Source organism: Nicotiana tabacum, chromosome 6, assembly GCF_000715075.1.
Source record: "Nicotiana tabacum cultivar K326 chromosome 6, ASM71507v2, whole genome shotgun sequence".
In the NCBI taxonomy this organism is placed as follows: Eukaryota; Viridiplantae; Streptophyta; class Magnoliopsida; order Solanales; family Solanaceae; genus Nicotiana; species Nicotiana tabacum.
The window spans coordinates 177577654-177603029 of NC_134085.1; the positions used below are offsets into that span (position 1 = coordinate 177577654).

A 25376-nucleotide genomic window follows, 5' to 3' on the forward strand; every position below is an offset into this window, starting at 1 on the left:
CAAAAGAAGAGGGATATCCCCAGCAGAAAGGGATTATCCCCAGCAAATAATATCGTCCCCAACAAGTTATGGAATGCAGAGCAAGGAAGGAGAAAGGGAAAAGCCATCCCAGTGGAGTATCACAACCAACCACCGCGTTTTAAACTAATAAATTTTGTTTGATTTGAAACAGGTAAAGAAAATTGCATTGATGTCGGAAATGCATGCCATAAGGGAGATTGTCAAACTGGGGCAGAAAATTTTCCTTTCATTTAGAAAATTTTCTGGAAGTCAGATACCCATTCGAGGAAGAATAAAGATAACACCAGTCTCAAGGGAAGTGGTCTTTGAACCAGTGTTGCCCCCAACATAATAAGTTTCAATGGAGGAAGTTGTTCCCCAGGAGATAGAACAAAGGGATGACACTTGTGCTCAGAAAAGCAAAAGGCCAATATCATTCCCAACAACCTTCCGAAGAGTGAAACACTAGTTCTGAAGGAATCAGAATCCCCCAACAGTGTTATCCTTGACAGCGTTATCCCCAGCTGATAACATCCTATCCCCCAACAGGTAAGTAAATAATACCCCAACAGGGGTATCCCCAGCAGTTTCGAGGAGTCCAACACAAGTTTGGTGAAAATCGGTATCCTCAGCGGTTCCTTTCGGGGAAAGGCAAAACGAGTCTTAAGGGAGGTAGTCTTTGAAAAAAAAATAGAAAAAGAAAAAGAAAAAAAAGGGGGAAGTAGTTTGCAGAGGAATGAAACATCCTACTTAAAAGGAAGTAGTTTTGGAAGGAGTAAGATAACATATTTACGCAGCAGAGTTATCCTCAGCAGAGTTATCCCCAGCAGGGTTACTCAGCAGTTCGCAGTGTTATCCCCAGCGGATCATCGAGATGTAGAAGCATCATCGACAGAGTTTCGACCAAGTTTCAAGAGGGTCGAAAAACCCAGAATGAGTACGGAAGAAAAGGAAAATTCATCCCCAGCAAAATAATCCCCAGCAGTTTCGAGGGAAGACAACACAAGTAAGTAAATAATTCAGGAATTAGGAAATGGTTCACGCATAGGAGATATATTTCCTCCTAAATTTGTTTCTTTTTTTACTCATAGGAGATGCATTTCCTCCTAAGTTTAGTTTTACCCATAGGAGAGGCATTTCCTCCTAAGTTTAGTTTTACCCATAGGAGAGGCATTTCCTCCTAAGTTTGATTTTACCCATAGGAGAGGCATTTCCTCCTAAGTTTAGTTTTACCCATAGGAGAGACATTTCCTCCTAAGTTTGATTTTACCCATAGGAGAGACATTTCCTCCTAAGTTTAGTTTTACCCATAGGAGAGGCATTTCCTCCTAAGTTTAGTTTTACCCATAGGAGAGGCATTTCCTCCTAAGTTTGATTTTACCCATAGGAGAGGCATTTCCTCCTAAGTTTAGTTTTACCCATAGGGGATGCATTTCCTCCTAAGTTTACTTTAACCCCTAGGAGACGCATTTCCTCCTAAGTTGTAGTTGAAATCAGGAGCCCGCCTGAAGAGAGGAATGGCGTTTATTTTTTTTAAAAGTTGTTGAAATCTCGCCAACCTAAAGAAAGGAATGACATTTTGTTTTTAAAGTTGTTGATGAAGTTGGGAGCCCGCCCATAGAACAGAGGCATACATTTCAGTCTTTACATTTCAAGTGTTGAAGTTGGGAGCCCGCCCATAGAATAGAGGCATACATTTCAGTCTTTACATTTCAAGTGTTGAAGTTGGGAGCCCGCCCATAGAACAGAGGCATACATTTCAGTCTTTTCATTTCAAGTGTTGAAGTTGGAAGCCCGCCCATAGAACAGAGGCATACATTTCAGTATTACATTTCAAGTGTTGAAGTTGGGAGCCCGCCCAGATAACAGAGGAATACATTCAGCATTAATTTTCAAGTATTGAAGTTGGGAGCCCGCCCATACAACAGAGGCATACATCTCAAGATCAAGTCAGAGGACAATAAAACAGAGGGTTACAACAGGAATCCCCAGCAGGAAACAATAAAAATCCCCAGCACCGGGAAGCAGAAGGTTGCAACAAGAGGTCCCAGCACAAACTCAAGTGCATGTGTCAAAAGGAAGAAAAACATCAAAAGAAAAGCACCGGAAGAAATGCAAGCAGATAAGGAAGCAAGGCAACAAAAACAAATTGTACTCTAGCCTAGCTTCTTGTTTTCTTTTAAGCAAGATGTAACAAGGAGATCGGTAAGCAGTAGTAATAGCATGCAACAACAGTAACATTGCAGTCTCACGGTAGTCCCAGCTACCAAAATTTCCCGAACTACATTGACCTGATTCCTGTTTAGCCCAGGATATGTAGGAAACCTTTGAAGCAAAGGTTCGGTCAAATCTTTTTCAAAAAAAAAATGCTTCACACGGAGTACTCGGATGGGCAAAAATCGCTCGCTTTATCTTTGCACGAAAACCCTTCGTGTCTTCGGGCAAAGAGGGGCAGCTGTAAGCACGTGATTTTTGCCCTATATGAGAATTACTCCCAAAAAATTCAAAAATAAAATAATTTTTCTTGGTGTGCAATTTTTGTGATATTTTGTGATATTTTGAATAATTATTTGTATTTGTCTGTGCATGTTTATTTGCTAAATTAATAAAAAATACAAAAATATGTCGCATTTGCATGTAGGAGTTAATTCTACAATTTGTTCGTAATTAAGTTTGTTTACAAAAAATAAAAATTTACAAAAATAGGCATCGTTTGCATTTTTAGCATTTAATGTCCAAATATACAATTTTATGCTTAATTATTACCTAATTGTGCGTTAATTGTTATTTGGAGTTAATTTGCGCTTTTATAACTTAATTTAGTTCTTAATAATAATTTAAGTATTTTTATAATTTAGTTTTAGAGAAATAAAAGAAGAAAAGAGAGCGAAACTATACAAAAAATCGGAATTGGGCCTCTTCTTCAATTTCAAGCCACAGGCCCAAAAAATGGCCCAACCTTCCCTATGACCCAGTCCATTTCGAACTGGGTCGACCCATTCCATAACCCAACACCCCTATTATCTTACAAACAACACAAAACAAAAAAAAGGAGAAAAAAACCCTAAAAAAGGCTAAGTCATCCGCCCCCCTCCTATCTTCTTCTTATTCCTCAAGCTCCCCTCCCTAGCATCAATGGCTGCCCCTCCATCCTCCTCACCCTCACTGCACACAGACACACAATGCACGCAGCAGCCGTTCATGGCTGCTACGACCCCGTTGCCTCCATCTCCTTCGAACCAGTGACGACCCCTCCGCCGAACACCTTCGTTGTTTCTTCTTCTTCGCCCAGCATCCATGGACGCCTCCTCCACCTCCCCAGCTGCTCAAAGCTTTACCTTCTCCATGGAAGCATCATCACCACCATCACTGCTTTATCTCCTCCTCCAAAAAAAGACAGGAGTCCGCCATGGCTACTGTCGCCGCTGCACCAACGAGTTTCTGCCTCAGTCAAAGCTCCGACGTCCAGCAGTAGCTGATGCTACTGCTTCACTGATGCAAGGCTGAACATTCCCCTCTGTTCTTGTTGCTATTGCCCACGCAGCTGTTGCTGCTTTCTTCTCCAACGGCTCCCCGTCGTCCTCCTCGACGAACTGCTGCAGCTGCTTGTCGCGGCAGTCGCTTCTGCTTCACGTTGCTTCATCTTCTTCGTCTCGTCAAAGTTTGAAGGTCTTTCGTTGAGTCGAGGCCCGGACAGATTTGTTTACAATCGAGTTCGTCGTTGATTCATCTCTAGTTAGTTGGTTTTGAGTTTTATTTTTGTCCATATTTCGTTTTTATATTTCTCGAAGTTAAAATCGTTAAATATTTGATTCTTGTTTTGTTCGTTGTTCATCGTTGAAATAATTCTCTAGTGTGTTCATGTGTTTTGATTGAATTAATTTTCAGATTTCAAATGGAAAGTTAATTAGTGGTTTTTCATGTTTATTTCATGTTTGTTTTATTGTTTAGGTAAGAATTTGTTGGTTTGATGTTTGTTAGATTCAAATTGAAATTTAATTGATTATTTCTTCAATTTGTTTCATGTTGTTATATATTTTCCAAAAATTATTAATGTTGTTTGAGTCATTTAATCCGTCATGTTTGTTGTTTTAAAAAATAGATTCATTCATGTTCATACTTTGTTTGGTTGATCTTGAATACGAAATTTGTATAGTTTGATTTCTTGTTTATCATTTATGATTATTTCTTGAATTTGTCTCATAATCTTGTTTAAGTTTAATATAGGAAATGTTGGTTGTAATGTTGTTAGAGTTAATTTTAAGTTCAATATGAGTGAATTTAGAAATCTAAATATACTTGTTTGTTGTTGTTGTTGAATCTGAAAATAGGATTGTTTGTTGCTAAAAATATTGTTCAATCAAATTTTAGTTGTTCTTTGTTGTTCAATTTGTGTTCATGTGATTTGTTGTTGAAATGTTGAAGAAATTGTGTTCATGTAATTTGTTGTTTGAACATTGTTAGAAATTGATCATATTGTCTATATTTTGGTTAAGTTTGATTAATTGATTGTTATAGCTGATGGGGGTAGTTTGGTAATTTGTAGTACGTTCAGGGGTAAAATGATAATTGCAATAAGGTCGGAGGGGTAGTTTGGTAATTGAACATTTTGTAATTCTTTATATTAAGCATGGGGGACAAAATGTAATGGGGTGGGCTTTGATATTATTATTTAATTGAATGGGGGACAAGACAAAATGTAGTGGAGGGAATATGGTAATTATTTATATTAGGCATGGGGGACAAAATGTAATGGGTTGGTTTGATATATTAGTTTAATATAGTGGGGGATGAGTGGGAAGATAATGGGTTTGGTAGGAGAAAGTGATTGATTTTAATTGATTAAAGGGTTGATTATATATAGGAAGTCTTGAATCAGATTTTGGGAAGACACACAGATAGAGAAAAATAGAAGAAAAACACAGAACGAATCTGAGAGAGATAGATATATAGAGAAAAAAAATAAAAAGAGCTGAAAATTGGAAGAGAGAGTAGTACACACCTGATAAATATTCTGATATACGGGTTTAGAAATTAAGGGTTAAACATTAATTAGCTTTTCAAATCTGAAAATTCCCTTAGTTTCTGTCCGTTGTTTGTTGACAGTGTTTCTGGATTTTATTTTGATTTTCAAATCTGTCACTGGGATTTTTGTTGACTGGATTGCTGGTTATTATTGTTGTTGCTGTGTTACGTACTGCGTGGCTGACTTTCTTCTTCTTATTATTGGCAATACCAGGTACACAACTGTAATTTTGGCATTTTGTAAGCTGAAATGAAGAACGGAATGTTAAATTTCTAATTTAGTTTTAGTTTTTTTTAATTGTATTTAGATTATTTCATGTATTATTATTCTGTAAATCACTGTCATTAAGCATGTTATAGCGATATATTAAATAACGCCTTAACCGGATTATTAAGAAATATATTTAAGACTGATTACTAATTAAAACTGTTTAATAATCAAAATAGAAGAAATAACGTAAAAATGGCGTTACGGAATCAGTTTGGCAAAAATTGACTAAGTTCTTTGTTCATAAGGTTTTTTGTCAGCGTTAAGTTAATCGGAATCATGTAGTTAATTTCAGTTAAAACATGAATTAGTTTGCGAATCAAGTATTAGGACATGATGTGAATTAAAACAAGGTTAGTTAAGGTTAAATTGTTTAATTTTTAGAAATATGGCTTAGTAATCAAGTTTTTTTTTTCAATTTTCAGTATTTGTAAATAATTAATTTCAATAAGCTTAAGTCATACTAATAATATGAATTTTAATCCAACTATGGGATAATTTTTTTATTTTTTGACAATTCCATGTTGTTTGTAATTATAATTTTAGTAATATTACTTTCCATTAATATTTGTTTTAAATTAGTAATTAATATGTTATTTTTAAGTATGTAGAGATTGACTTCATAATTATAGACAAACTTAGTAATAATAAAGATGTAGTCATTAAAGGGTATTCATAAAATAAGGGAGGATCTCGCTAAAAATAAATAAATATAAATAATACAAAAATTGCAGTCCTCCAATCTTATTTATTTATTTATTTTTAAAATATAAGAAAATGCCTAGATTCCGAGATGGGCAATTTAGTAGAATTCACAGTCCTACCTAATAATATCATAACGCGTAGTATTTTGGCGCATATTTAATAAGGTTATTTTCTTAAATACGGGTGTACATTTATGTAACCCAAATCACGATCTTGATGAAGTCAAAAATGCATCAACAAATCACGTGTGCACTGGTTGTGGCGTGGTTCGAGATGCGTTTTCACGACGTTGCAATTTTGTATAAAATAAATAATGATAAAAGCGGTTTTAAAAGTTAAATTTGCATATAAGTTCTTAATTGTTTAAAAATCAGATAAACGAGCCAAATATGACAATTGAGCGACCGTGCTAAAACCACGAAACTCGGGAATGCCTAACACCTTCTCCCGGGTTAACAGAATTTCTTATCCGGATTTCTGGTGCGCAGACTGTAATATGGAGTCATTCTTTTCCTCGATTCGGGATTAAAATTGGTGACTTGGGACACCCTAAATCTCCCAAGTGGCGACTCTGAAATAAATAAACAAATCCCATTTTGATTGTCCTTTAATTGGAAAAAACTCCCTTGTACCCTCGCGGGGGCGGAAAAAGGAGGTGTGACAACAGGTATTATTTCAGTCTGCCACAGAGATGCCTCTGTATTATTTGATCCTGGTTCCACTTTTTCTTATGTGTCATCATACTTTGCTCGTTATTTGGGTACGCCCCGTGAGTTTCTTGCTTTACCTGTTCATGTATCTACCCTAGTGGGCAATACTGTTGTTGTAGACCGTGTGTACCGATCATGTGTGGTGACTATTAGGGGTCTAGTGACCCGAGTGGATCTATTGCTATTGAGCATGGTGGATTTTGATGTCATTTTGGGAATCGATTGGCTATCTCCGTGTCGTGCTATTCTAGACTGCCATGCTAAGACAGTCACTTTGGCTATGTCGGGTGTACCACGGATCGAGTGATGTGGTGTGACTGATTATATCCCGAGTAGAGTGATCTCTTTCTTGAAGGCCCAGCGTATGGTTGGGAAGGGTTGACTTTCATATCTAGCGTTTGTGAGGGATGTTGGAGCTGAGACTCCTAGTATTGATTCTGTCCCAGTTGTGAGGGATTTTCCCGATGTTTTTCCTGCAGACCTGACAGGCATGCCACCTGACAGGGATATTGATTTTGGTATTGACCTGGTGCCGGGCACTCAGCCCATTTCTATTCCGCCATATCGGATAGCACCAGCAGAGTTGAAGGAATTGAAAGAACAGCTTCAGGAACTCCTAGATAAGGGGTTCATTCGTCCTAGTATGTCCCCTTGGGGTGCATCAGTTTTGTTTGTGAAGAAGAAGGATGGTACAATGAGAATGTGCATTGATTATAGGCAATTGAACAAAGTAACAATCAAGAACAAGTATCCTTTGCCTCGCATTGATGATTTATTTGATCAGCTTCAGGGAGCGAGGGTGTTATCCAAGATTGATCTCCGTTCGGGTTATCACCGGTTGAAGATTAGGGATTCAAATATTCTTAAGACTGCTTTCAGGACCAGATATGGTTATTATGAGTTTCTTGTTATGTTCTTCGGGCAAACCAATGCCCCAACAACATTCATGCATTTGATGAACAGTGTATTTTGGCCTTATCTGGATTCATTCGTTATTGTATTCATTGATGATATTCTGGTGTACTCGCATAGTCAGGAAGAGCACGCGGAGCATTTGAGAGTTGTGTTGCAGAGACTGAGGGAGGAGAAGCTTTATGCAAAATTCTCCAAGTGTGTGTTTTGGCTTAGTTTAGTGGCTTTCTTGGGGCATGTGGTGTCCAGCGAGGGTATACAGGTTGATCCAAAGAAGATAGAGGCGGTTCAGAGTTGGCCCAAACCGTCCTCAGCCATAGAGATTCGTAGCTTTCTTTGGTTAGCAGGCTATTATCGCCGGTTTGTTCAGGAATTTTCATCCATTGGATCGCCCTTGACCAAGTTGACTCAGAAGGGTGCTCCATTCGTATGGTCGAACAAGTGTGAGGAGAGCTTTCAGAAGCTCAAGACAACCTTGAGCACAGCTCCAGTATTGGTTTTGCCATCAGCTTCAGGTTCATATAATGTGTATTGTGATGCTTCAAGAGTTGGGATTGGTTGTGTGTTGATTTAGGAGGGTAGAGTTATTGCTTATGCTTCTCGGCAGTTGAAGCCCCATGAGAAGAACTACCCCGTTCATGATTTGGAGTTGGCCGCCATAGTTCACGCATTCAAGATTTGGAGGCATTACTTGTATGGCGTATCTTGTGAGGTGTTCACTGATCATCGCAGTCTTCAGCATTTGTTCAAGCAAAAGGATCTTAATTTGAGGCAGCGGAGATGGTTGGAGTTGCTTAAGGATTATGATATCACTATATTGTACCATCCGGGAAAGGCCAATGTGGTGGACGATGCTTTGAGCCGAAGGCAGTGAGTATGGGGAGTTTGGCATATATTCCAGTTGTGGAGAGACCTCTTGCAGTTGATGTTCAGGCCTTGGCCAATCGGTTCGTGAGGTTGGATATTTCGGAGCCCAGTCGGGTGTTGGCTTGTGTGGTTTCTCGGTCTTCTTTATATGATCGCATCAGAGAGCGCCAGTATGATGATCCGCATTTGCTTGTCCTTAGGGACAGAGTCCAGCATGATAATGCCAGAGATGTGACCATCGCTGATGATGGTGTGTAGAGGATGCAGGGCCAGATTTGTGTGCCCAATGTGGATGGGCTTAGAGAGCTGATTTTGGAGGAGGCCCATAGCTCGCGGTATTCCATTCATCCGGGTGCTGCGAAGATGTATTAGGATTTGAGGCAGCACTATTGGTGGAGAAGAATGAAGAAAGATATTGTGGGATTTGTAGCTCGGTGTCTCAACTGCCAGCAGGTGAAGTATGAGCATCAGAGACCGGGTAGCTTGTTTCAGCAGATGGTTATTCCCGAGTGGAAGTGGGAGAGAATCACTATGGACTTTGTGGTTGGAATTCCTCGGACTTTGAAGAAGTTCGATGCTATTTGGGTGATTGTGGACGACTGACCAAGTCTGCGCACTTCATTCTTGTGTGTACTACCTATTCTTCAAAGCGGTTGGCAGGGATTTGTATCCGGGAGATTGTTCGGTTGCATGGCATTCCTGTTTCCATTATCTCAGATAGAGGTACTCAGTTTACTTTGCAGTTTTAGAGAACCATGCAGAGAGAGTTGGGTACTCAGGTAGAGTTGAGCACAACGTTTCATCCTCAGACGGACGGACAGTCCGAGCGTACTATTCAGATATTGGAGGACATGTTGCGTGCTTGTGTTATTGACTTTGGAGGTTCATGGGATAAGTTTCTACCACTTGCAGAGTTTGCTTACAACAACAGCTACCAGTCAAGTATTCAGATGGCTTCATATGAGGCTTTGTACGGGAGGCGGTGTAGATCTCCGGTTGGTTGGTTTGAGCCCGGCGAGGCTAGACTATTGGGGACAGATTTGGTTCAGGATGCCCTAGAGAAGGTAAAGGTGATTCAGGAGAGTCTTCGTACAACGCAGTCACGTCAGAAGAATTATACGGACCGGAAGGTTCGAGATGTGTCCTACATGGTCGGTGAGAAGGTCTTGCTAAAGGTTTCGCCCATGAAGGGTGTTATGAGATTTGGGAAGAAAGGCAAGTTGAGTCCTCGGTTCATTGGGCCTTTTGAGGTGCTTCGGAGGATTGGGGAGGTGGCTTATGAGCTTGCTTTACCACCTAGCCTGTCGAGTGTGCATCCGGTATTTCATGTTTTTATGCTCCGGAAGTATATTGGGGATCCGTCTCATGTTTTGGACTTCAGCACGGTTCGGTTGGATGATGATTTGACCTTTGATATGGAGCCAGTAGCTATTTTTGGTCGCCAGGTTCGGAAGTTGAGGTCAAAGGATATAACTTCAGTGAAAGTGTAGTAGAGAGGTCGGCCCGTGGAGGAGGCTACCTGGGAGACCGAGCGGGAGATACAGAGCAGATATCCTCATCTGTTTGAGGCTTCAGGTATGTTTCTTGACTCGTTCGAGGATGAACGTTTGATTAGGTTGGCGAGGATGTGATGAACCGACTAGTCGTCTCATGAGTTGCCGCTCCATTTCCCCCATTTCAGCTTTTTTATGCTTCGTTATCCGTGTTTTATGTGATCGAGTTTATTAGTTCGAGTTCGGAGAGGATTTGGTAAGAAATGAGACAGTTAGTCTCTTTTAAGAAGGCTTAAGTTGGAAAAGTCAACCGGATGTTGACTTATGTGTTAGAAGGCCCGGAAGTGAGTCCAGATAGTTCAGTTAGCTTCGGGAGGTGACTTGTGACTTAGGAGCGCGATCAGAACGGGTTTTGGAGTTGTAGAGAAGATTTAGGCTTGAATTGGCGAAATTGATATTTTGGCAAATAGAATTCCGAGAGTTGCATTAGCTTCGTTGTGTCATTTGGGATGTGTGTGCAAAATTTCAGGTCATTCGGACGAGATTTCATAGATCTTTTGATCGAAATCATAATTTAAGAGTTCTTGGAGCTCTTAGGCCTGAATCCTATGTTAAATTGGTGATTTGATGTTGTTGTGAGCGTTCCGAAGTTTTGAGCAAGTTTGAACGATGTCATGAGATGTGTTGGTACAATTGGTTTGAAGTTCTGGGAGTTCCGGGTAGGTTCCGGGATGTTTTAGTGCAAAAATCATAGCTGTAGCAGGTCTACAGGGGTTGCAGGCCCCAGAACTCACCCATGCGGTCCGCACAACAATAGGTGTGCCCGCGTTGAGTGCTGCGCGGACCGCACAGACGCGACCACAGTAGGTGTCATGCGGACCGCACAAAATGGTGTGCGGCCGCGGTGGGGAACGATCTGCTGGTCCTACTTCGGAAGCTCATATCTTTTGATCTACAAGGAATTTTGACGTGATTCAAAAACGACCTTCGTGTCTAGTTTCCAGAAAGGTAAAGATATCGCAATTTGGACATCTGTAGCAAAAGTTATGGCCAAAATACTAAAGCCTATCACTGCAGAGGGAGGCCTGTGCGGCCGCACGTTGCCTTTGCGCGGACCGCACTGGCTTGCGCGAACTGCGTGAGTTTTGGTGCGGCCCGCGGTAGCTGATACCTGAGGGGTACCTATAAATACGATGTTTTGGGTTATATTTGATATTTTGACCTAGAGAGCTCGGATTTTGGCGATTTTTCGAAGGTTTTTCAAGAAATTCATCGGGGTAAGTGATTTTAACTTAGATTTGGCTAGAATACATGAATCTATCACTGAATTCATCATTTAATTCGTGATTTGAGATGGAATTTGGGAAGAAAATTGTGAAACCTTTCAAAAAAATGTAAAATGATGATTTGAAGGACCAAATGTTATCGGAATTGGATAATTTTGGTATGGTTAGACTCGTGAGGGTATGAGGATTCTGAAAGTGTAAATTTTACCCAATTCCGAGACGTGGGCCCGGGGCTCGGGTTTTGCTAATTTCGAGATTTTTGATATTTTTCGAATGTTTTTGCTTGGCCTTTGTTCCCTTAGCTTATTGTGACGTATTCGTTCTGATTTTGGATAGATTCGACGCGCGTGGAGGCTAATTCGAGGGGCAAAGGTGTCGCGAGCTAGAGAATTAGCTAGTTCGAGGTGAGTAATGGTTGTAAATGATGTCCTGAGGGTTTGAAACCCCGGATTGCACATCGTAGTGCTATATTGAGGCAAGATACACGCTGGATGATGAGCGTGGGGTCTTTCACTACTGGTGATTGTGACTTGGTCCATCCCAATTGATGACTTTACTGAATATTTGACTGAAATTCATTTGTTGTCATCATGATTTAGGCTGATTGTCATATTTGGGCTTCGTGCCAACTATTTGAACCCTCCGGGGATTTTTTTATAACTGTTTCCTTACTGCTTGACTTATTATTTGAACTCAGTCCTGTTGATATCTACTATTTTACAAACTCAGCCACTTTTACTCAGATTTGAAACTTAAATGATATTTCTACATCATGTTTTGGGGTGAGAACTACTGTTTTACTAATGCCCAAGGGGCTTATGATGATTTCTGGACTGAGTGAGATTGAGGGCTATATGTGAGGATATGCTGAGTGATATGAGGCCGAGGGCCTGAGATACTATTTATGTCATGTGGTGGCTTGAGTGATGTGAGGATACGCTGAGTGATGATGCCACGAGGTGGATTGATATAGCGCTTGGGCCGTAAGGGGCCCCTCCGGAGTTTGCACACCCACAGTGAGAGTGGGTACCCATGTGATTTGAAACAGTGGTAATAATGACACTGTATGATGCAATTTGGTCAGGTAACAATGGCTGACCATTATGCTGAGTGATTGTGAGGTAGCCCGAGGGGCTGATAATGTACTGAGAGTGAGCCCGAGGGGCTGAAACTATGCTGAGCGATTGATACTGTGCCCGAGGGGTAGATTTCTACTTGTTAATTACCTGTTTTACTTGTTTTAAAAAGGAATATCATTTGGTTTCTTCACTGATTTACTGTTTTAAGTGATTTTACTGCTTGATATGGAATTGATTTGTACATTTACGTGTTTTCATACTTTCAGCCATTATTTGTAACTATTACTCACTGAGTCGGAGTACTCACATTACTCTCTACACCGTGTGTGCAGATTCAGGAATAGCAGAGTCCGCACCTGAGCGCTGATTCCTTCCAGGCTAGGCAGTGATTTGGAGTTACGAGGTAGTTGTTGACGTCCGCAGCCCCTTGTCTCTCTTATCCTCTATCATTTATGTTTTCTTCAGACTGTTATATCGGATTCCGTACTGTTGTAGACCTATAGCAGATTCTGTAGTAGCTCATGACTTGTAACACCCCAGTTTGGGCTGTGTCGGGATGGTTCCTGCTATTATTATCGTTAAATTCCGCAATTTATGAGTATTATATTATATGTTATTACTGTTATGATGATTAACTATTTAAAAGAGGTATTCCATTTGGTCTGGTTGGCCTTGTCTTCACGATGGGCGCCATCACGACCGGGTTCGGGGATTGGGTCGTGACAGAAAATGGGGGCCACTTTAATTTTCCTTTCTTGCTTTTGCTTCTTCCGTTCTATTTTGCTTCATTACTTACTTTTTTCCTTTTTCTTTGTTTTCTTATTTTGTTTCAATCTTCTTCTTTTTTTTTTTTTGCTTAACCATGAAATATTAAAAGAAATTAAGAGCTATATCAATGTAGCTTAAACATTATTTGATATTTATTCAACCCTACAACTTAAATACTAAAATAACTAAATAAATTTTATTTTGTTTTTGTTTTTCTTTTGAAAACTAAGTGTCAAGGCTATTTTTGTATATATTTTTTAAGAGTATAACTAACAAGACAAAAATACAAACTTCATAAAATAAATAAAAATATTTTTGTAGTTAGTTTTTTTTTTTTTTAAAAAAAATAATTAGTACTATTAGACCTAAGAATTAATATCTAAGCATTAAAGGTATACGATTTCATGAAGGGTCAAAAATTACATGTCTACACGGCTAATAGTCCGCTCCTGCGGTCCCCAATCCGCATGTGGGGTTATGACAGTAAATCCAGCAGCTTCAGCTGCAAAATTCCAACTCCAAATTCCCCAACAACCATCCAAATCACTCTGAGGCCCCCAAGACCTCAACCAAAAGCATGAACAAGTCATATACCACTATCCAAATTTATACCAATCATCGAAATACCTAAAACAACATCGAATCAACAAAATAACATTGGATTCAAGCCTAAGGTTCCAAAAACTTCTGAATACCGCTTTTGATCAAAAAGTCTATCAAACCTCGTCCGAATTACCTGAAATTTTGTACACACGTCACAAATGACACAACAAACCTACTACAACTTTCAGAATTCCATTCCGACCTCGATATCAAAATTTCCACCATCAACCGGAAAATGCCAAAAATCCATTTTCGCCAATTCAAGCCTAAATCTTCTTCAGACTTTCAAAACTCATTCCGATCACGCTCTTTAGTCCCAAATCACCTCCCGAAGCTATCTGAATTATAAAAACCAAATTCCGAGATCGTTTGCTCACAAGTCAACTTCCGGTTGACTTTTCTAACTAAAAAACCAACTTAAAAGACTAAGTGTCTCAAACTTTTTCAAAAACCATTCCGAATTCGGATTGACTAACCTGATACCATATAACACATATGAACAAAGCATAAAGAAGCATAAATGGGGGAAAACAGAGCGATAATTCATGAAACGACCGGCCGGGTCGTTACATCCTCCCCCTCTTAAACAAATGTTCATCCTCGAATGAGTCAAGAAACATACCTGAAGCCTCAAATAAGTGAGGATATCTGCTCCGCATCTCCCGCTTGGTCTCCCAGGTAGCCTCTTTCATAGGGCGACCTCTCCGCGCACTTTCACTGAAGTTATATCCTTTGATGTCAACTTTCAAACCTGACACTCCAAAATAGTCACTGGCTTCGCATCATAAGTCAAATCACCCTCTACCTGAACCGTGCTGAAACCCAAAATATGATACAGATTGCCAATATACTTTCGGAGCATGGAAACATGAAACACCGGATGCACACTCGATAAGCTAGGTGGCAAGGCAAGCTCATAAGCCACCTCCCCAATCCTCCGAAGCACCTCAAAAGTCTCAATGAACCGAGGACTCAATTTCCCCTTCTTTCCAAACCTTATAACTCCCTTCATGGGTGAACCCTTTTGTATAACCTTCTTCCCAACCATATAAGACACATCACGAACCTTCCTGTCAGCATAACTCTTTTTCCTCGACTGCGTTGTATGAAGCCTCTCCTGAATCACCTTCACCTTGTCTAAAGCATCATGCACCATGTCTGTACCCAAAAGCCTAGCCTCGCTGAGATCAAATCAAACAACTGGAGACCTACACCGCCTCCCATATAAAGCCTAGTATGGAGCCATCTGAATACTCGACTGATAACTGTTGTTATATGCAAACTCCGCGAGCAGTAGAAACAGATCCCATTAACCACCGAAGTCAACCACATAAGCATGCAACATGTCCTCCAATATCCGAATAGTGCTCTCAGACTGCTTATCCATCTGAGGGTGAAAAATTGTGCTCAACTCAACCTGAGTACCCAACTCTCGCTGCATGTCCCTCCAAAACTATGAAGTAAACTAAGTACCTCTATCTGAAATGATGGAAAATGGGACACCATGCAACCGAACAATCTCTCGGATATAGATCTATGCCAACCGCTCTGAAGAATAGGTAGTACAAATAGGAATGAAGTGTGCGGACTTGGTCAGCCAATCCACAATCACCCAAATCGCATCGAACTTCTTCAAAGTTCGTTGGAGCCAAACTACAAAGTCCATGGTGATCTGCTCCCACTTCCACTCTAGAATAACCGTCTGTTGAAGCAAGTCACCCGGTCTCTGATGCTCATATTTCACCTACTGACAATTGAGACACCGAGCTACAAATCCTATAATATCCTTTTTCATCCTCCTCTACCAATAATGTTGTCTCAGATCTTGATACATCTTCGCGGCACTTGGATGAATGGAATACCGCAAGCTATAGGCCTCTTCCAAGATCAACTCCTGAAGCCCATCTACATTGGGCACACATATCTGGCCCTGCATTCTCAATACCCCATCATCACCAATAGTCACATCCCTGGCATCGTCATGTTGAACTCTGTCCTTAAGGACAAGCAAATGAGGATCATCATACTGGTGCTTTCTGATGCGATCAAATAAAGAAGACCGAGAAATCACACAAGTCAATACCCGACTAGGCTCCGAAATATCCAGCCTCACAAACCGATTGACCAAGGTCTGAGCATTGACTGCAAGAGGTCTCTCTCCAGTATGAATATATGCCAAACTGCCTATAATCACCGCCTTTTTACTCAAGGTATCGGCCACTACATTGGCCTTCTCCGGATGCTACAAGATAGTAATATCATAGTCCTTTAGCATTTCCAACCATCTCCGCTGCCTAAAATTGAGATCCTTCTGTTTGAACAAGTGTTGGAGGCTACGATGATCAATAAACAACTCACAAGACACACCAAACAAATAATGCCTTCAAATCTTCAACGCGTGAGCAATAGCAGCCAACTATAAATCATGAACAAGTTAGTTCTTCTCATGGGGCTTCAACTGACGAGAAGCATAAGCAATAACTCTACCCTCTTGCATCAACACACACCCAATACCCACTCTCGAAGCATCACAATATATTGTGCATGAACTTGAAGCTGATGGAAACACTATCACTGGAGTTGTGGTCAAGGTAGTCTTGAGCTTCTGAAAGCTCGCCTCACACTCATCCGACCACTGGAATGGAGCCCCCTTCCGAGTCAACATGGTCAAGGATGATGCAATAGATGAAAATCCCTGAACGAACCGACGGTAATAACCCGCCAAACCAAGAAAACTGTGAATCTTTGTGGCTGAGGATGGCCTAGGCCAACTCTGAACCGCCTCTATCTTCTTCGGATCAACCTGAATACCCCACTAGACACCACGTTCCCCAAGAAAGACACTGAACTGAGCCATAACTCACACTTGGAGAACATTGCATAAAGCTTCTCCTCCCTCAACCGCTGAAATACCACTCTCAAATGCTCTGTGTGCTCCTCCTAACTACGCGAATACACCAGAATATCATCAGTGAAAACTATGACAAACGAGTCGAGATACAGTCGGAATACGCTGTTCATCAAATGCATGAACGTTGTTGGGGTATTGGTTAGCCCAAAAGACATTACAAGGAACTCGTAGTGACCATATCGGGTGCATAAAAGTTATCTTAAGAATATCGAGTCCCTGATCTTCAGCAAGTGATACCCTGAACGGAGATCAATCTTGGAGAACACCCTCTCTCCCTGAAGCTGGTCGAACAAATCATCAATGCGAGGCAGGGGATACTTGTTCTTAATTGTAACCTTGTTCAACTGCCTGTAATCAATGCACATCCTCATCGTGCTATCCTTTTTCTTCATAAATAGAACAGGAGCACCCCACGGCGAAACACTAGGCCGAATAAACCACTTATCAAGGAGTTCTTGAAGTTGCTCCTTCAACTTCGTTGGTGCCATACGATATGGTGGAATAGAGATAGGCTGAGTTCCCGGCACTAGGTCAATACCAAAATCAATATCCCTGGTCGGTGGCATGCCCGACAGGTCTGCATGAAGAACATTAGGAAAATCCCTCACAACTGGAACAGAATCAATACTGGGAATCTCTGCACTAACATCCTTCACAAACATTAAGTACGAAAAACAACCTTTCCCAACCATCTACTGGGCATTCAGAAATGATATCACCCTACTGGGAATAAAATCAGTCGAACCTCGCCACTCAATCCGTGGCACATCCAATATAGCCAACGTTACTTTCTTAGTATGATAGTTACGATATGGGGATAACCAATCCATGCCTTATATAACATCAAAGTCCACCATACAAAGCAATAATAGGTCTACTCGAGTCTTCAGACCCTCAAGAGCAATCACACACGACCGGTATACACGGTCCACAACTATAGTATTGCCTACCGAAGTAGATACACGAACAGATGAAATAGGAGACTCACGGGGCGTATCCAAATAACGAGCAAAGTATGATGATGACACATATGAAAAAGTGGAACCAGGATCAAATAATACAGAGGCATCTCTACGGTAGACTGAGACAATACCTGTAATCCCATCATCTGAAGCAATAGCATCTGGTCTGGCTGGGAGTGCATAGAAATGGGCCTGACCACCACCTGATCGACCTCCCCCTCCAGGGAGGCCCCTAACTGACTGACCCCTACCCCTAGCTGCCTGAGCAGGTGGTGAAGTAAGTAGAGTTGAAGTCGAGGGATGACTCCTCTGCTGAGACGGACCCTTAAGAAGATGAGGACATTTCCTTCTCATATGTCCAAACGCTCCATACTCATAACAACTCCCTGGTGCAGGGAACGGGGACTGAAGGGAACCCCTGGCACCGGAATGACAAGCAGATGCACTAGCGTAGAAGAGCCCTGAACTGATGGAGCACAAGACAAACTCTGGGCTGAAAAGGCACTGAGTGGTAGATGGCCCTAATGCGAGATGTGAGAACCATAACCCGATAATACCCCACAATGAACTAGACGAGCTGACTGAGCATGTATGAATGGACGGCCTCTACCGTGCTGAAACTGACCCCTCGAAGGAGCACCACCAAAACTGCCAGATCCATGACTCTTGGCCTCCATCTCATCTCGCTCCTGGCGACGAACTGACTCAATCTCGTGGGAAATTTCAACCACCTCCTCAAAGGTAGCACCTGACACCCTCTCCCTGGTAATGAGAATCCAAAGCTGATATGTGAGACCATCAACGAACCTCTGAATCCTCTCTCTCTATCCGTAGGAACCAACCAAACGGCATGGCGAGCTAACTCTGAGAACCTCATCTCATACTGCATCACAGTCATATCTCTCTATCGCAACTACTCAAACTGCCTGCGCAGCTCCTCCCTTCGGGACTGTGGCACATACTTCTCCAATAAAACAACGGAGAACTGCTACCAGGTAAAGGGCGATGCATCAACAGGCCTACGCCTCTCATAAGCCTTCCACCAAGTAAAGGCAGCTCCAGAAAACTAAAAGGTAGTAAATGCGACCCAACTGGTCTCCAGAATACCCGTTGTACGAAGAATCCTCTTACACTTGTCCAAGAAACCCTGGGCATCCTCGCCCATTGTACCGCTGAAACTCAGAGGCTGAAGTCTACCAAACCTCTCCAATGGATGCTGCTCGTCGTCAGGCATAACTAGTACCACACACTCCTGAGTTGGTGCAACCGGCTGGGCTGGAGGTGCCCCCGGTATCTGAAGTCCCTGCACAAACTGCTCAGGTGTGCGAGCAATGGGAGTCTGAGTGCCTCCCCCGGCCTGAGAAGTAGTTGCGGTCGTAGTAACTGAGACTGCCTGAGCCAAACCAGTGTACAGTGATAGGATCTGAGCTAGAGCCTCCTGAAGGCCTAGAATTATAATAGGCACAACCGGTGCCTGAGCTGGTGTTGCTGGAGCATCCGCAACTAGGACCTAATCCTGAACTGGGGCGGCTAGTGGATCTGCAGGTGTCGCCCTAGCTGTTGTGCGGGCTACACCCATGCCTCTACCACAGCCTCAACCACGTCCTCGGCCTCTAGTGGCCCCAACTGGTGGTACTGGTGGTCGTCCATCCTGACCGGTAGCACATTTCCTCATCATCTATGAGAGAATAAAATAACAGAAGTTTAGTACTAGAATCAACAGATTCGCATGATAGGAATTTCAAGAATGTGAAGTTTTTCCAAAAGATTCTGCATCCTCCCGAGGATAAGTACAGACGTCTCCATAGCGATCCGCGAGACTCTACTAAACCGGCTCATGGCTCGCGAGACCTATGTAACCTAGGCTCTGACACCAACTTCTCACGACCCCAAATACCCCAGTTGTGATGGCGCCTATCACAGTACTAGGCAAGCCAACCAAACATTTACCACAACGAAATCTTTTATAAAAATCATTTTCTAGTATCGAATAAGTCTCAAATTCGTCATATGAAATAGATGACTAAAAAGAGAATATGCGGAAAATCCATACAAAATGCCAACTCAGCCTAACAAATCCGGTGTCACTAGTCAAGAGCCTCTAAATACAACTCAAAACTGACTGAATAATACATCATAAGTCTGAAATAACAGAATACTAAGATAGGAAAGAGGAAAGCAGGGATACGAACGTCGTGTAGCTACCTTGCAGTCTCCGGTAAAGCTCTGAGAGTGCTGGAAGCTCTCACTCTGATGCTCGAGCACCTGGATCTGCACACAAAGTACAGAGAGTAACGTGAGTACACTAACTCAATAAGTAACTAAAGTAAATAAAGTCTAAGTGTAGTGACGAGCATTTAAAATCACATAGGAAGTCTCAACAAAAATATCAACTCAAATTCTGCAATTTAATATCCAGTTATCTCATAAAACTCTAGTTCCAGTTCAAAATCCTTTGAAAATATTTAGTCAACATTTTTCAAAAGAGACTCAGTATAAAGGAAGAGTGAAAACATTAAAATGTCAAAGACAAGCCCCTCGGGCAAGGTTTTACTCATAAGTATAGCCTCTCGGGCAAGCCTCTCAGTCATTCGTGACTCAGCTCTCATCACACAGTACTCACACTCAGCACTCCAGCTCAATAAATATCTCATAGTCATAATAATGATAATAATCACTACGGTGTGCAGCCCGATCCATAGTTCATAGTCAATTAAGCTCACGGGGGGTGTGCAGACTCTGGAGGGGCTTCTACAGCCTAAGTGTCATATCGCTGTGGTGCGCAGCCCGATCTAATATATATCGCTATGGCGTGGAGCCCGATCCATATGTATATCGCTGCGGTGTGTAGCCTGATCCATATATATATATATATAATATTGCTGCGGCATGCAGCCCGATCCATAATATATATATCATCCTAACCATTAGGTCATAAACCTCTCTCAGTTATTAACCTCACGGCCACTCGGGCATATCAGTAAAAATGAGGGAACTCAGCCCAAATAGTTTTCATATATTAAGAAATAGAGTGATGAAACCGAATTTAAACAATAAACATGTAAAACATGACTGAAGATATGCTTCCAAAACAAATAGAGTGAGGAAAGTAGTAAAAATACCCCTAAGGTCGTAAACAGGTCGGCACAAGCCCCCAAACATGGCGTACAATCCAAAATATAGTATCAATCTCTAAAATACGGAATATCATAAGATTTCAAATCAAGTACGCGGCTTAATAGTCGCTACGGAATGGACAAAGTCACAATCCCTACTGGTGCACGCCCACATGCTCGTCACCTAGCATGTGCGTCACCTCATTTATCAAAACAATACAACATACCGGGACTTCATACCCTCAGGTCTAGATTTACAATGGTTACTTACCCCAAACTGGTGAAAATATTACTCTGCGATGCCCTTGCCCCTCAACTCACGTCGAATCTATCCAAAAATAGCATCACAATATCAATATATGCTAAGGGAATGAAGCCCATGCAAAAATAATCAAATTACAACACAAATACCGAAATTGACAAAACCCGACCCCGGAGCCCACGTCTCTGAATCAGATAAAAATTATATCAATAAATCTTTATCCTCCCACGAGTCCATACATACCAAAAATACCAAAATCTAACCACAAGTGACCCCTCAAATCCCTAGATTAAGGTCTCCAATTTCCATGCCCTAAACCCCCAATTTTTGCTACTAATTTCCATATATTTCAAGCTTAATCAGTCAAAAACCAACATAGAAACAAGTTTAGGGTCCAAAAACCTTACCTCCACGAAATCCTCTTGAAATCCCTCTTCAATTTGCTCCCTCAAGCTCAAACCCGTATGAGAAAAATGATAAAATAACCAAAAATTCACGAAAGAAACCTTATATACCTTTTGGCCAGGATTTTCGCACTTGTGGCCCATTTTCTGCACCTACAGAACAGCTTCTGCGGCCAGACGACCACTTCTGTGGTTTCCACTTAAATCCTGAAAACTGCACCTGCGGTCTCGCAGGTGCGACCCAACTTCCGCACCCGCGCCTTCAGCTCTTCACACCCAATTCCACATCTGCTGCTAATAGTCCGCTCCTGCAGTCCCGCACCTGCGGTCCCCAATCCGCAGGTGCGGTTATGATAGTAAATCCAGCAGCTTCAGCTGCAAAATTCCAACACCAAACTCCCCGTCAACCATCCGAAATCACCCCCGAGGCCCCCGGACCTCAACCAAAAGCACGAATAAGTTATATACCACTATCCAAACTTATACCAATCTTCGAAACACCTAAAACAACTTCGAATCAACAAAATAACATCGGATTCAAGCCTAAAGTTCCAAAAACTTTCGAATTTTTTTTTTGATCAAAAAGTCTATCAAACCTCGTCCGAATGACCTGAAATTTTGCACACACGTCACAAATGACACAACGGACCTACTGCAACTTCCGGAATTCCATTCTGACCCCGATATCAAATTTTCACCATCAACCGGAAAACGCCAAAAATCCATTTTCACCAATTCAAGCCTAAATCTATTCCGGACTTTCAAAAATCATTTTGATCATGATCCTAAGTCCCAAATCGCCTTTCGAAGCTATCCAAATGATAAAATCAAATTCCGAGATCGTTCGCTCACAAGTCAACCTCCGGCTAATTTTTCCAACTAAAAGACCAACTTAAGAGAATAAGTGTCTCAAATCTTTCCAAAAATCATTCTGAATTCGGACCGACTAACCCGATACCATATAACATAGATAAAAAAGCATAAAGAAGCATAAATGAGAGAAAATGGAGCGGTAATTCATGAAACGACCGGACGGGTCATTACATAGAGCTGCATTTCTTAGAGATGAATAACCTTAGATGAATGCAATGTTATATTTGGTACTTAATTGTGTCCTATTCATGCTTTCTTATTTTATTAGGTGAAAGTTGATTTGATAACAAAAAGAATATAATTATTTTAAAGCATCTACTCTTAGTTGTGAGGGATAATAAGGAACCGGAAAAGCTAGTAACGATGCACATTGTAGTGTTCTTCAAATATCAATCTGATTTGTTGCCTATAAACACTTATTATTGCTAGCCAAAAACTGTATGTTTCATTTGTATAAGTAGTTATCTTCTGAAGGTATAACTAAAAATAATTTAGAAGTCTTTATTTGTACCGTAAATAGAAGTTATAAGATGAGATTAAATTTATGCAATCTTGTATGAATTAGCGTATGGATTAACATAAATGCATTTTTCTTTTTAATAAAAAAGAGTAATAGTGTCTAAACTTCTATTTAATTTATTATTGGTATGCTTGTCATTTTTTTAGAGATCATGGGATAAATTTACTAGTATCGTTAATATATCGAAGGATTTAAGTTATACTAGTGTAACAATACCATTAACATATAGAATGATACATACATCTAACGCTAAAAGCTTGCTGGCACCCAATTTTTGCACCAAACTTTATCATGCACGATTAATTAGTAGTAATTATAAATATGGTGAAAATATACATTGAGTCAAAGTTAATTCCAAGAAAATGGTGTTTCAAGAAGCGTATATATACATATATGGATGATGTTAAATTTTTAAATTTACAGCTAGTCCAATGACAAAAGACACGTTTTCCTTTTCTCTAGTTTACGTTGGGGTAAATTTACTAGCTTTTCCATTTCTTATAAAAGAGGTGTACGTATAATATTGTCCTTTAATTTCTTTTCTCACTTCAAAAAATCTGTTAGATTAACCAAACATGTGAAAGGGGATATATTAATGACCAAAATAAAGTAATTAACTCCAATATGTTAAGGACTACTTTGATCATTTCTCCTTTAGAAATTTCTTATTGGATGAGTGCAGTTAGAGAAAATAAATAAATTGTAAACGAAAGAGAAAAAAGTAAAAGAAACAAGAAACTATATTTTCAGTTTTACCTGTTCACAACTGTACTAATTAGTTTAATTGTAAAAAAACTTACGCATTGTATACAAAGATTAGGAAAAAACTAACTTGAGTCCCAAGCTTAACCTTCCGCAGAAATCAACACTTCTTTTCTCTCCTAAAAATTTGTTTCCTAAATTTTCTCTGTTGGAATTAACCTGATCAGATATCTATAAATAGTCCATTATATTACAGCATTCACATCAATTAACTTCCGCCATTCGTTTAGGTTTTTCTTTCATAGTTCTTGTCTTCTTACTTGAGAGAACAAAAGTTCTTCTCTTTGCGAATTGCGGAAATTACTATTGTCTCAGTCTTGTGTTTCTCTATAAGCAAGAAAAAGAGACGGCCATATATACCATGTCGATGGTGCCAGCTGCACGCCGTGGGTGTATCATGGGTGTTCGGTTTCACCCTACTGAAGCAGAGTTGATCAACTTTCTGAAAAGGTTCCTAAAGGGCGAGCTTTTGCCGAGTGAATGCCCTAATTTCCAACTTGCCGATATCTATGGAGACCAACCACCATGGGAGATATTTGGAGCTAATTCTGATCATCCCAAAGAGAAGGTTCGCTATATTTTTACTCGGTTGAAGAAGCAGAAGAGTGAGCATACAAGGGTTCGTCGAACTTGCGCCAACGGGACATGGAAAGGCCAAACCGGTATTGATCCTATCAAGAACGCTAAGGGAACTGTGGTTGGGTTTAGAAGATGTTTCAAGTTTCAAACTAGTCGTAGTAAAGAAGGCGAGCACAATAAAAATTGGCTGATGAAAGAATATTCCGTCGGGAATGATTTCTTTAGAGAAAACAATATTCCTAAGGAGGATATTGTTGTGTGCCGAATCAAGAAGAATATAAGATCAAAGAAAAATCATGGGGTAAATATGGAGGAACAAGATGTTCCAAAAGCAATCGAAGCTATGTTACATGGACCTGATGAAGATTACTGCACAACAGTACAACCAGCAACAATATGTCAAGCAGCTGATCAACATCAAGTTAATGACTGGTCCAACTACCAACAGGAGGTCAATTGGGCTGATGATATGCTCATAGGGATAGACGAGTTTGGAGATATAATCTGGTAAGCATGAGTAATGAAAGGGAAGCAGATATATCGATGGCCGACGGGAGGAGAGACACGCAGCAATCAATTTATATATAACTTTGTTGAATGAAGTACTAGATGAAATTTACAGTAAAAATAGGAGTAGCTTTTAGCTAGGTAACAGTTTCTCAGTAGAACTAATTACTTCGTAAAAGAAACTAGCTAGCTATTGCCAGAAGAATTTCCTTGTATTCACATATATATATATATGGAGTATCACTTAATATAACTTTGACATGATTTCCTGCTATGTATTGTTGTAGGTTTAATGCTTAATATCTGTTCTCTGGCAGTAATTCTTTGTCATCATTCATGCTTATCAAAAAATTCTAACTAATTAATCTTTCACAATTTTTGTTGGATCAAATCCATCCTCTGGCTAGCTATAGAACAAATTACTATCCATATTATTCTCGTAGCGTATCTTGTTGGTTTCACTGAATAAAATTATTATTTGTTGTTTTGATTGCAACGGATGTCTTTCTTGTCATACTCTTACTGGTTTTTGTCTGTAGTGCAGGATTTTATAATGACTCTCTAAAGTATTTATTTTGTTCCACATATGTACATTGGTGACTAAACTCCGAGCTAATCAATATCAGGGACTGTTGATATTTTTTGATTATTTTTTTAAAGTGTAACCTCATATAGTCAAGTTAACTGTACTAAGCTTGTTGTTAAACACTGCTAAAGTAAACTAGTTTGATCACCCCCGTCACGAATTGTTTACACGCAAAAGA

The 25376-nt window shown here is 40.6% G+C and overlaps 1 protein-coding gene across 1 annotated transcript; it reads left to right on the top strand.

The window, feature by feature from the left end:
• The first annotated feature begins 23887 nt into the window (after window positions 1–23887).
• LOC107784369 (NAC domain-containing protein 78) lies at window positions 23888–24626 on the top strand. The gene has a single exon (XM_016605527.2). The coding sequence runs from the start codon at window positions 23888–23890 to the stop codon at window positions 24614–24616; it is 729 nt and encodes a 242-aa protein (XP_016461013.2). The 3' UTR covers window positions 24617–24626.
• The last annotated feature ends 750 nt before the right edge of the window (window positions 24627–25376 follow it).

Excerpts from the sequence above, each read along its gene's own strand:
- LOC107784369 (XM_016605527.2), top strand. The coding sequence starts at position 23,888 with ATGTCGATGGTGCCAGCTGCACGCCGTGGGTGTATCATGGGTGTTCGG.